This window comes from Penaeus monodon, chromosome 43, assembly GCF_015228065.2.
Source record: "Penaeus monodon isolate SGIC_2016 chromosome 43, NSTDA_Pmon_1, whole genome shotgun sequence".
Classification (NCBI taxonomy): domain Eukaryota; kingdom Metazoa; phylum Arthropoda; class Malacostraca; order Decapoda; family Penaeidae; genus Penaeus; species Penaeus monodon.
The window spans coordinates 4,471,390-4,485,157 of record NC_051428.1 but is presented as its reverse complement, the minus strand read 5'-3'; the positions used below and the strand labels follow the sequence as shown (position 1 = coordinate 4,485,157).

The window sequence follows — 13,768 nt, the reverse complement described above, 5'->3', positions numbered from 1 at the left end:
AAAGATGTCATTTAAAATTATCATTGATGCTTGAGGACATTCTCTCTTGCATGTAATGTATAATTGTGCAACAGTAGAATTATTTCATGTGAAAGGATGTACTTCCTCGATTCCAGGCATTGCTGCGCAAAGAAGAAGATGCCTTGAGAGAAGAATCTAGCTCAGGTGATGATACTGGCCATCCAGCTTTGCGTCGTCGAAGTAAAAAGTTACTCATTGGCCGAAGGGAACAATCAAGCGGGGATCAACAGTCTGCAGCCGCATGCACCAGCACTGGGGGCTCTCTAGGGTCGCTGCATGATCTCTCAGAGACCAAACCTAAGAAGGTTGTCGGGCAAAGCCAAGGTGTTGCCTCGCGCTGCAGGGAAGGTAAGAATCTGTGTATTAGCAGTTAAAAAGCTTTTGGTGTAATGCATGAGCTACATTGCTGATGTTACAGCTGAGTGCATGTAGGTTTAGAAAGTGTGAACTTAATAAGGGGTACTAAACTGTATGCATTGTTAAATCTATTGCAGGAAAATGTCAAATCATTTTTAGTTATGATGTAGAAATGTGACTTTAGTTTGATATATTCTGTGAACAGGTCTAGTAATGTTATAAAGTACTTGTAAAGATTGGTATTCATGTGGAATTTTTCAGTATCTGTATGATTTACAACATTTTGACATGAAAATGAGAATTATTTAAAAGGGTAAGAGGACTATCAGAAAGGATTTAGAGCATTAAAGCAAAGTGTATCAGTGTCAACATGGCTTCCAGATTACTGACTAGTCATGCTCTATATCCAGGTGGTTCCTGTGGAAATCTCTCGCGTGGCTCTTTTGAGACACAGCCACCAAGGAAGAGAAAGGGACGCCGATACCGTGACGCCGCCCGAGCAAGCACCAGCCAGCGAGAGGGAGGATCGTTACAGGTCAGTTGGCTCCAGCGCCATGCGTGGGAGTGACTGTTGGTGATGCATGGAGTGTGGAAAGCTGGTTGGGCGTGATTTATACCCTGGGAACATTTTGTCATTTATTTAGTATGGGCGCTGAGAGATGAAAGGACAGGTGTGTGTGTGTGGGGGGGGGGGGGTTCATCATCATTGGGGAGGTAATGTCGACAAGGGCGCATAGCTGCATCCACCCTTCGTTTCCACCTATAAGGGTTCCTCATGGCGAGCTGCCAGGCAGGGGCCCAGCCCATCTCAAGCTCTTCATGACAGGTTTGATCAATCTGCCCAAGCCAAGACTTCCTAGGTCGTCCCACAGGGTGGTTTGAACAGAGACAACCTGGTGGGCAGGACCATCCTGTGGGAAATGAGCCTGGTGGCCATATAACCGAGTTGGCAATCAGGTCCTGTACCAGTCTCACAGTTGCTGACTGAGCAGGATCTCCTAGCTGGCCCCCAAAGCCCTGGATTCTGGTCTTGGTTCAGGAGCACTCTAGCCCCAGGGGCTTCACTTCAGTGCTAAATGCATCAAGAGCCGCCACTAGGGTTTCCAGAGATTCAGAAAGAATAGCAATATCATCAGTAAAATCAGGGTCTGTAACCCTATTATTGCCCAGAGTTGCTCCAAAGTGACTTTGGACAGTAGCTCTACCCAGTATCCAGTCCATGCAAGTGTTGGTGTAAGAACCACCACCACACTTTACAGCACTTTCAGTACCAGTATACAGGCTTTTGCTATTAATCCAACAATCCTTGATGGAATTGCTCTTAGTCTCAGGATCTCCCAGAGTGATTTGCAATGCACTGTCAGACACCTTGAGGTCAATATAAGCTGCAAACAGCCCACCCCCAAGCTCATGTTGGTGCAGTTTCAAAATCCTCCAGGATCCCTTCCTCAGACCTGAAAATGGGGTCCTGGAGGATTTTGAAACTGTTGTCTTGTTTTCAATAAATCTAGTTTGTTTCTACCATGTGTGTATATATATGTATAAATGTGTGTATGTGTAATATTTATTTATTTTGTTTATGTACATATGTGTATGTATATATGTGTGTGTGTGTGTCTGTGTCTGTGTCTGTGTGTCTGTATGTGCACGCACACATGATAGGACTTCAGTGTGACAGTTTCCATATTAAATTTGCATAACATTTTTTACATTCCATTCTCTCCCTCTTCTGCTTTGTTTGCTGCCTTTTCTGTTCTTCCTTTCTCCTGTGTTACTTAGTCTTCTTGGACTTTTCTGTTTCTATCCCTTACTTTCTTCTCTCCTGTCTCTGTCTCAACTCTCTTTTCTCTTTCTCTTTCTCTCCTCTCTTTCTCTCCCCCTCCCCCTCCCCCTCCCCCTCTTCTGGACTCTCTCTCTCTCTCTCTCTCTCTCTCTCTCTCTCTCTCCTCTCTCTCTCTCTCCCTCTCTCTCCCTCTCTCTCTCCTCTCTTTCTCCCTCTCTCTCCCTCTCTCCTCGCCCCCTCTCTCTCTCTCTCCCTCTCTCTCTTCTCTCTTCCCCTCTCTCTCTCTCTCTCCCCTCTCTTCTCTCTCTCTCTCTCTCTCTCTCTCCCTCTCTCCCCCCTTTCTCCTCTCCCCCTCTCTTCCTCCGTCTCTCTCCCTCTCTCTCTCCTCCTCTCTCCCCCTCTCCCTCTCTCTCTCCCCCCCTCTCCCTTTCTCTCCCCCTCTCCCCTCTCCTCCCCTCTCCCTTTCCTCCCTCTCCCTCTCTCTCTCTCTCTGTCTCTCTCTTCCTCTCTCTTTCTCTCTCCCCTCTCTTTCTCTCTCCTCTCTCTCTCTCTCTCTCTCTCTCTCTCCTCTTTCCCCCTCTTTCTCTCCTCTTTTCTCTCTTCCCCCCTCCTCTATCTTTCTCTCTTTCTCTTTCCGTATAGCCCCCCTTCCCCTCCTCTGGAACTTTTTTTCTCTCTCTCTCTCTCACATCTATTTTTTTTTTTTTTTCTTTCTTTCTTTTTTTCTTTTCTTTACTTTCTTCTTCTCCCTCTCTATCTTTTTTTTTTTCTCATTCTCTTTCTCTCCTTTCTTTCTTTTTTTCCTTCCCTCCCTATAGCCCCTCTCCCCCTCCTCTGGTACTTTTTTTTCTCTCTCTCTCTCATTTTCTTTTTTTTTTCTCTTCTTCTTCTTTTCTTCTTCTTCTTCTTCTTCTTCTTCTTCTTCTCCTTCTTCTTCTTCTACTGCTTTTTCTTCTCCTCTTCCTCCTCCTCCTCCTCCTCGTCCCTCCTTTTGTAGCCTATGATCCCATTGCTATTGTCAGTTTCTTCTCTTTCTTCCTCTTCTTCTTCCTTTCACTTCTATCTTTTCCTCCTCCCTCCTTCTTTTCTTTTCCTTTCCTTTCCTTTTTCTTTCCTTTCCATTCCTTTCCGTCATCATCTTCATATGATTCTTCTGAATTCCGTATCAGTATTTTATCACTATAGTTTCTCTTTGTGTACTATTCTCTGCTGTCACCTTTCTTTGGTTCACGTTTCTCCACGTCACCATTTAATCTCTTCCGATGTTCAGTAGTCCCTCCCTTGCTAGAAGCAGGAGGTGCTTCTTTATTTCTCCACCTTTAAATGGGGATCAAAGGAGATGTGTTGTATTTCTACATCCTGTTATTTGCTTTGCAGAATCTGAGCAAGACAGAAGCAGCGTCAAATGAGTCGAAGAAGCTCCACAAATCTGGCAGCCTAAGTCAAGTCTGCTCAGAGGTCGCTAGTGGTGCGCGCAGCAAGGTAAATACCTCGGTCCTTTTATTCTGTGATAGATGTTGGTGTTGGAATTCCTTTCAAGATTTTAAAGGTCCAGCCATACTAAGAGTTTCTAACTGCATTAGATCAGTAGGAAAGTACATGATGCTGTCATGATTTTAAATAAATAAATCCTGTATATGAATACTAAAGTTCAGCTCTACTGACTACATCAGTGATAATGTTGATCAAATATGAATTATAAAGCCAAGGTGATTTTTTCATATAAACCCAGTAAACCAATACAAACTATCGTATCCTGATTGATCCCAGTATCCTGTTCCCCTTTGATGCTCGACCAAACAGAATCGGCGCCAGAAAACCGCAAGTGAAAGCTCGAGTTCCAGGTACTCTCGGCGCTCAGAGGAACGCGAGGGTGAGGGTAGCTCAGGCGATGAAGGTGCTGTGGAAGTTCCTTATAGACGGTTAGAGCAGTCTCCCCATTCCACACTCTCAACTCACTCCGCCGAGCACACATTCCCCCCCGAGGGTGTGGGTGGGGCCAAGGGAGGACACGGACCTGACTGCAACCATGACATAGAAGATTCCATGTCGGTAAGCTGTGGTTATTTTGTTTTCTGTGGAGAAGAATTACATCTAATATTTTTTTGTGTTCAGGGGATTTTATGGATATGTCTTTGATGCAGTCTACCTCCCCTGCTCATCTATTCTGAAAAGTTTCCACATCTGATTTAGTTTATAATTTATTCACATTACTATGTCTACAATCCACTAATTTCGTTTTTCATCTTTTGTATTCAGTTTGGTGAAGAGTTTTGTTGATTAGGAACTGCATATAAGACTGGGCAATTTCTTTTAAAATAAAGTTGCCTCGGGTAGCTAGAGGTCTTTAAAAAATTCTTTGTTTATTTTCTGCAAGAGAAAGTGTCATGGCTTTTTATTATTTGATTTGTTTTCCTGTTGAAAAAGCAGAACATCCAATCCACTTTGCCTTTATTTGATTTATTACCCATCTTATTTCACTCCTTTTGGCCTTTTTCATTTTGTCAGCAACCCCTAATCCTTATTTTATTTATGGCACCAGAGAAGAAGGTTCACCGTCTTTATACAAACCATTGATGATCCATTACAGAATCTTCGTCTACATGTTTTCCCCCCAACCTCACAGGACGTGGACTCTCAGGGGGAGACCACAGAGGAAGAGGTCGATGCCAAAGAGGAGCCGTGCCGGAGTCTAGGGGGCCTTAGCCGCGCACGGCACTGTTCAGAGGCACCCATTGAGGAGGATGGGATCGAGCTGCAGAGCATCTCATGCCAGAAGGCTGACTCGGACAATCCACACGCAGAAGTAGATAGGACCATCAAGTTCAACCTGGGGAGACCACAGGTGAGCTCAGGCAAGAGAGTGGCTGTTGAAGGACTGGGGTTTCACGTCTCCTTGGCCAGGTCTTAGCTCTGCAAAGTATGAGCTGGAATTGTTGTTGTTGTTGTTATTATTTTTTTAATTATTATTATTATTATTATTATTATTATTGACATTATCTTTTTCATTATCGTTATTACTCTTTATTTTTGTTGTTTTAGTGTTATTATTATTGTTATTGGTATTATCATTGTTTTTATTATTATTGTAGCTGTTTTTGTTGTTATTGATATTAATGTCATTATTATTGTTGTTTTTTATATTATTATCACCATCCTTATCCTCATCATTATTTATTATTATTATTATTATTATTATTATTATTATTATTATTATTATTTTGCTGTTAGTTTTTTTTATTATTGTTTTAGATAAATGCTCTTGCTCTCAATGAACACATGTAGTTATACTAATGTTTAGCGAAGTCAAGACTGTTGAGAGGAATTGCTTATCTGACTTCTCCATAAGGAGACATCATATCCAATTAGAAAACCTGTTTATTTCTTAACCCATAGAGTGCAGAATTTATCCTTGTGGTCCCAACTTTTGGTGGGTAACTATTAGAAAACAGAACTATTATTATTTTTGTTTATTTATTCATTTTCTTGCTTCCATTTTATGCTGGAAGATTGACATTCGGAGTGTAAACTTGTTATTTTTAAAATTTAGCAGAGCCTTCATTCCACTTTAGTAGAGGTTTGCATTCCATGGGTTAGTGCAGGAATGTTCTCATCACACGATAATCAGATTGAGCTTCACCATAGTTAGAGCTCGGGCGGGAAAAGAAAGAAAACAAAAAAAAAAAACGCGAGGGCCATTTTGGACTGCCAAGTTAGCATATGCTGTTTACACAGGAGGACACCATGCCCAGCAGTTGCGGTCGGCGCACACTATCCCTTCAGGATTCTCCGTGTGTCAGTTCAGTTTTCAAAGAGGAAAAAACTTCTAGCAAAAGTAAGTAAACTCGCAAAGGAGCGGTGCAGTAGTGTGCTGAAAATGAAGAATTTTGAGGATGTAGCTTTTGCAAGTTGAATCACATCATGCTGATTTTAATTTGTCAAGCCTTATCAGCGGAGATGTTGAAAATTTGTCCAAGAGTCCTTTAGAGCTTCTTGTTTGCATAACTTGATTTATTTTTGTATTTCTCTCTGTGTGTGTGTAAAGGGATGATTAAAGTCGAGTCCATAAAGCCTGTTTCTTTTTTTTTTTTTTTTTTTTTTTTTCTTTTTTGATTTTTTTTATTGTCATAATTACAAACAGGTATGGGTGTTAAAGAAAGAAAAGAAAAAAAAAAAGTTATGTAAGATCTAGGCCAGTTGACACAAACATCGTTTCAATGAACAGGTTCCGAGGAAGAAGGCATAGGAAAGAGAAAGCTGCTAGGTGGACGAAGTGACAGCAGTGGAAGTGAGGTAGCTACCTGTGGTTCATTTCTCTCCCCCTCCCTCCCTCCCTCCCTCCCTTCCCCTCTATCCCTTTCCTTGTTTCCCTACCACCCTCTCCCCCCTCTCCCTGCTCTCTCTCTCTCTCTCTCTCTCTCTCTCTCTCCTCTCTCTCTCTCTCTCTCTCTCTCTTTCTCTCTCTCTCTCTCCCTCTCCCTCTCTCTCATTGTCTCTCTTTCTGAGTCTTTCTCATAATATGTATGTTGATTTGATATTTTTGAGTGATAATTGGGAAAATAAGTTACTTCTTTCTTTTTTCTTTTTTCTTTTTTTTCAATCAGAACTCTTGTCTAACATTTATAACCCAGAAGAATTCTATCTAACCTTTATGAATTTCTTTCCATGCCTATTTCCGGTTGTGGAATTAAGTTTTTAAAATTATCCCAATATATATATGACATTTGTTATCAGTCGTATGGTGCCTTTTCTCATAGCTCATGTCAAATGGTTGTTGAAGAACATTAATGAATATCTTGCTTCATCATCTTTCTGTTTTATGACTATTATTAAAAATATTGTTTCTCAATATCCCAGAAACAGTCCAAAATAACAACCACATATAGTGCTCATATGTGTGGGAGCATACATACATGTATGTATATTTATATAGATATGATGTTCCCTTATGTCAGAATTTATTGGCATGTGCGTTGATGAATGTAAGTTTTCATTTTATTGTATTAATGAATGTGTATTTATTCTGGAGAGCAAGTGCAGGTTTTCTTATGAGCTTGTAAAGCATTTTAATTTATTTAAAACAGAATTTTTATTATGTCTAACCAAGCAGTCAGTTTGTTAGTAATAAGAGAGTTAATAGTAGATTTTCCATGTTGCACAATATCTCTGTATTTTTCACTCAGACTCTTGAATTCTCACGGCCGTTGTTGCAGAACAAAGCCTCATTAGACGAGAACAGCAACCCCATGATTACGGGTGGCGCCCCCTCGCTCCTCACGTCGGCTGCCGGGACCGACCGTTCGAGCAGCACCTTCCTCATGTCAACCCACACTACCTCGCGCAGGAATGGCATCAGTGGAACCCACAAGCAAGTTACCAAGTTTGAACAGCTCAAGACCAAGAAGGAGAAGAAGAAGGTAAGGGAAAAGGCGCTCTGGTTTGCGATGATGCCGTGGTTGGAGAGGCTCTCGGGGTTTTTAAAGAGGTGTGTGTGTGTGTGTGTGTGTGTGTGTGTGTGTGTGTGTGTGTGTGTGTGTGTGTGTGTGTGTGTGTGTGTGTGTGTGTGTGTGTGTGTGTGTCTGTGTGTCTGTGTGTCTGTGTGTCTGTGTCTGTGTGTGATTTTTATACACAAATAGAGTTCATTATAGTGATGTATTTTTTTTGAATCACATGAAGAATACGTAATAGGTTATTAAAGAGTAATATATCCGGGGTTTTAAACAGATTTTGTATCAGAAGGAAATGTACTCTGTATATATTCTGAATATTAATATTTGCAACACTACGTTGCCACCATTACTAAATGAATATTGTGTTTGCTTTACAGATTTTAAAAGTTTTCCAGTTATAATCTTTGACAGTTAACATGCTTTTTCTTGAGTGTTTTCAGTCACAGTTAACTCAAACACAGGGTGTTGGGATACATGTATATATATAATGTTCTCCAGTCCAGTTAGACATTGCAAGATAGGCCAAATGCCGTTGTGTGTGTGCTTGTTTACATATCTGTATCCATATACACGTATATATTTTCTTCATTACAGAGTGACACACTAACCCATAGATACAGTAAATTCTAACTTCAGAAATGCATATGCACAAACATACATGTATACAGCCATATACAAATTATAAATATTTGAACCTCCTTGATGTTTTACACACATATGGACTTACCTGCATAAAACATTGTTATACATACGTAATTAATTTGTGTGTTAAACTGCAATAAAGTCATTTTCTTTCCTTTAGATGATTTTAAAGGGAATATTTAGACAATTCTATTTCATAAGTGGCACATTATTTTTGAAGATTTTCATTATTTGTCTATCTATAGCCGGACCTTTGATTATCTATAGGTATTTGATAGTATCTGTTATGTAATTTTGGTGTAGTTTACCAAGATTACTATGTCAGCAAAACAAGTATTATATATTGGTTAAGAAATAAAAGTCAATTAATAGATAAGTTTGGATAAGTAGATAAATTGAAAACTTTTAGGACATTCCAGGGCTATTAGACTGATTTCTAGCGGTAGGTTTTCCAGCTTGGGCCACGTTGTTGGGCTGATTTCCCTGAGTGTGATGACCTGGTCGTAGGTTAGAGCAGGCTTCTTCGAGCTTTCCCCTTCGCTGCCGGGTGGATTTTGTACACTACCTTTCTGAGCCAGTGTGTCCATTTTATTCTACCTCAAAGAGTTATCAGTTCACATATATATATATATATATATATATATATATATATATATATATATATATATATATATATATGTATGTATGTCTATGTATGTCTATGTATGTATGTATGTCTATGTATGTATGTATGTATGTATGTATTTCTATGTATGTATGTATGTTTGTATGTATGTATGTATTTGTTTATATTATATACTATATATATATATATATATATATATATATATATATATATATATATATTATAAATAAATACATACATACATACATACATACATACATACATAGACATACATACATACATACATAGACATACATATATACATATACATACATATATACATACATACACATACACATACACATACACATACACATACACATACACATACACATACACACACACACACACACACACACACACACACACACACATATATATATATATATATATATATATATATATATATATATATATATATATATATATATATATATATATATAAAATGTGTGTGTGTGTGTGTGTGTGTGTGTGTGTGTGTGTGTGTGTGTGTGTGTGTGTGTGTGTGTGTATGTATGTATGTATATATGTGTATTTGCATTGTCATTATGTGGCGACCCACTGAACATGAGCTTGCGGCCCAGTGCTGGGTCTAGACCTGTGCTTTCAAGAACCCTGGATTAGAGTGCAGAGCAGTGTTGGTTCTTCATGTGTTTCATCCATAGCTGCTGCATGGCTTGTGGGATTGTTGTGCACTTGCTAGGGGCTATTGCAGTTGCCTCTGCCTGATTAGATCTTCTTTTTCACAGTTTTTTTAGTCTTGCCTCTTTTCTTTAGTTCTGAAATTTCAGGGTTATCCTGCATAACTTTCCTGATTATTCTTATAGCCAAGAGTTTTTCAGTAGTGTTTAACGAGCTGTTCCACTGAAATATTGGGCTGGACCTTGATTTCAATCAGGGCTAATAGAAACCCAAAATTGGATAAGCCAAAAATTTAAGTTGTACTTTTTTCATTTATTTCTTTACAATTCCCCATTAGTTATGCCATCTTGTGTAAGTGGACTTATGGGGTATTGTGTAAATGGCAAAGCCGTTACTAATGTCTGTTGATCTTGCAGGCCATCAGGGAGAAGGATATCGTGAACATCATAGAAACACCAGGCTTCCGTGGCGATCAGGATGTCAATGACCTCCTCAAGTTCATCATTGGCAGTGACGAGGACACTCCCAACAGCAAGAACAAGAAGAAACACAAAGGCAAGGGCCAGGAGAACCGCGACGAGAAGGAAGGGTCCAAGAAGAGCAAGAACAAAAGCAGCCGAGGCAGTGAGGACAGCTGGAGCGAGAAGTGGAAGGAGGACGAGGGCTCCGCCAAGACCAATGACGACAGCGGCATCGGGGGTGAGGTCACGTCCAAGGAGAACAACCGGAAGAGCAAGGAGCGCGAGGACGAAAAGAAGACCGCAAACAACAAGAAGAACAGGAATCAGGACACCAAGAAGGGCAAAAAGGGCAGCAGCAGCCTGAGGGAGTCGAGCAGTGTGGAGGATCTAGTGTCCAAGAGTAAACAGAGTGATAATGTCCGTGACATACGCAAGCAAGTGACTATTGATGATGGGGATATGTCCCTTAGTGTATTACATACATATCAGAACAATAAGAAAGTAGATAAATTTAACCATTTTATAGCGAATGGAAAATATATCAGAGAGTCGAGCATGATGGACATTGCCAATGACAATGAGTTTGACACTGACCAAAGGCCTTCCGACTTCGTGACTGATTTCTATAGTGTAGGAGACTCGTTCCTTGGAGATGACCTTTCTCGCACCCCCTCATCTCCTTCGGGGGGTGACTTTGAGGTGGTGAGCAAGAAAAGGAGCAAAAGGGCCAAGAACAATCCCCAGAATGCGACCCAGAGTGTGCGGAATGCCGGCTCAGAAAGGTGGAGTGGTAGCACCAACAGTGGGGGACACGTCGATGACAGTTTCCGTACCTCGCGGTTTGGTCAGAATAAGCCAAATCACAGGGGCAACGGAAGTCACGAAAGACCACACATTAACTTTGTTGAGGGACCACGTACAGTTCACGAAAACATGTTCCTGGCCCAGTGGTCCCAGTTGGGGGTGGGAGCCGGGGAACGTTATGCAGCTATAACCACAAGTGCCCCCCATAGTGAGGATTCTGAATCTGATGGTGATGACTCTGTACACTCAATGCCAGTTCCTTCTATCACTCCTCGACCCGACGTCCGCAAGCCTCCTCCCTCGTCAGATTCGACTCCCCAGGCTTCTTATGCAAATATCGCCAAGCTTGCTGCTTCAGCCAATCGTACACAGATGAAGCGAGTGGGCACTGTAGGGGCTCAGTCTGGGACGGCAGTAGTGAAAGAAGTGGATGGTGAAGTTAGTGGTATTAATGTTGTAGAACATTCAACATCAAGACCTCAAGTAGCGTGTGAATCTCGTCCCTCAAATATATTAGACGATAATTTCCCTTCCTTAGCCGAAAGTTTAGGTGGTTCTGCTCCAATTAGTGCAATATCAACATTTAAGCAAGGTGAATCACGGACCAACCACTTAAGCGAGAGTGTAGTGATTCCTGTTAATAATGCATCAACTTCGTCAGTCAGTGATTTAGCAAAAGAAAGACCTGGTGTCACGGAAGCCAGCTCAAGCCCTAGAGAAAGTGGGGAGTCTGTTGTAGTGTCAACAGCTAGTCTTAGTGGACAAATAACAGGTGATAAGAAACAAATTAAGTGTATTGGTGAAAATGTCCAATTAAATACACAGTCTGTGCAACAGCATTCTCATCCTCAGCAGAGCCATCATCCTCACACACAGCAGCATCAGTTGCATAGTCAACCAACCCAACATGCTAAAACTCATTACTATATGCAGCCCAACCTTGTCCAACACCCACCCATTTCACCCCAGCAGCCACAACAACCCCGACAGACGCCCCTCCAGCACCCAAACCAGAGTCAGATCTACCCCCAGCCCAATCATCCCCAGCAGACAACTCATCAGAAACCATGCAGTCAATTGCAAACTAATCCAATCCAACCCCTTGCCAAACCATCCCCATCGCCATCTCAGATTTCCCAAAATATGCCTCAGCCCCAGCAGTCCCAACTTGCCAAACCAGTCCCTACCCAACAACAACAGAATCCGCAGCAGCCACAAGTGCTGTTGCCGCACACAAAGACCTCACAGAGCCCACTTCCTCAGCCATCACCACAGCCCCAGATGAGTCCTCAGCCCCAGCCAAGCATACATACTCAGAGCTCACATTCACAGCAGGTCTTATCAACTCAGCATAACTCGGTCTCTCAGCAGAATCTGCATCGTCCTCAGAGTTCACACACCCTGCCAGGGACATATCCCACTCCAAGTTCTTTAGCTTCCCAGAACACCAATGCTAATAGTGTGGCTGTGCGAGAAACTAGTGAAGAGAAGCAAATAGTCAGTGGCAAATCTCAAGGCAAACAGACCAAGAACGGGTCCGTGGGGCCCACTGTTCAGTCGGGTGATACTAGTCGTTTCAAGAAAATTGAACCTGCAGTTGTGTTTACTGACAATGCCAAATTCAACCACAGTGTTAGTGGACTAGAGTTTGGCTTTGGATTCGATGAGTCCATAGTAACAACAAGTGATAATAATGGAAGTGGGAATGAAAGTGTAGTGTTAGATAATGAAGACAATAAGTGTAATAATAACAATAATAACATATTAAAGAACAATCATACAGTGACAAAAGACTTCAGTAAGTGCTTCAAGGCTCCCAAGAACGACAAGATCAGCTACAACTACGAGGAGCTCATTAGACATGTATCCAAAGGTAATTATAGTTCCCCATATTCTTTTGTCTCATGTAAGTTGAGCATTGTAAAATGTTTCTTCATTTTTGCCTAATTGCTGCAAGCTAGTGGATCAACTTAGGCGTGTATATTTTTATTTGCTTGGATAAGTATGAGGAGGGAAATTGATGGAACTATAATATACAGTTACACCAGGTATCATAGCACATGGTGTGATTGGAAAAAGGTTGCCAGAATTACAGTTTGTTTGTTTTTTTTATTGTCGGTATGTGTACATTTATTGTACTTTGTGGTTAAACCTCACCATGGGCAATAGGGTACATAATGTATATGATATAGTTGGGTCAGCCACCCCTGTATAAAGAACCTTTAACTTCATGATGTCAACATAGTTCCAAGTAGTTTGTCAAATCGCATTGGTGATGGCACCAATAAAAAACATATATGTATTATGTAGTAGAGATAATATAAAGTGTGCATTGCTGATCCAGCAATTGCTTATTAAAAGTTTTTAAATGTATGTGGTCATGTTTTGACAGTTAAGACAAAAGAATGGTGGTTTTGTATTTCACATTATTTAGTAAATTTTCAATAATGGAGCCAATGATTTTCAGTGATAGCAGGAGTTTGATGAAATTCACGGAGTAGCTAACCTAAAATTTAAATCAAACTATTATATGGTCAATATATTATGTTGTTATATCTGTTGAAAGTAACCTGTAGTAAAGTTGTTTCTCTATGAGCATTGCCCTTTGTAAACCAGTCTTAGATATGTTCAGGAGGGCTGCCTTGTTGACATATGCCGAGCACACCCAAAGGGGCCTGTGCAGTGGGTTCCATCTTTGTGGCGATCACGGTAGGCTTTACTTGGATTTTAGCTACACCTAAAAAAAGAAAGGCGACTGTCAGTATTGGTGCGTGTAAATGCTTTGAGGGGGAGAGGGGGTTTCCTGTTTAGTGAATATTGCCAAAACTGTAGTAACTTGTGTATCAATGAAACAGACCACTCACATGCATAAAGGCCAATGTTATTGAGCAAGGTTTGTTAGATTTGCCAGGTTCAGATACGAGTCAGTATTTTGTAAGTAGA

General features: G+C 40.9%; 1 protein-coding gene across 1 annotated transcript in view; it reads left to right on the top strand.

Moving 5' to 3' along the window:
- The window catches only part of LOC119568396, a 24,185-nt gene extending 11,398 nt beyond the window's left edge, over nt 1-12,787 (top strand). The window contains exons 3-11 of the mRNA XM_037916895.1: nt 117-369; nt 789-913; nt 3,539-3,643; nt 3,965-4,213; nt 4,752-5,006; nt 5,897-5,996; nt 6,387-6,454; nt 7,375-7,578; nt 9,977-12,787. Coding sequence (XP_037772823.1) covers nt 117-369; nt 789-913; nt 3,539-3,643; nt 3,965-4,213; nt 4,752-5,006; nt 5,897-5,996; nt 6,387-6,454; nt 7,375-7,578; nt 9,977-12,772 — 4,155 coding nt within the window. The 3' untranslated portion in view covers nt 12,773-12,787. The remainder of the gene's footprint in view (nt 1-116; nt 370-788; nt 914-3,538; nt 3,644-3,964; nt 4,214-4,751; nt 5,007-5,896; nt 5,997-6,386; nt 6,455-7,374; nt 7,579-9,976) is intronic.
- Nucleotides 12,788-13,768: the final 981 nt, after the last annotated feature.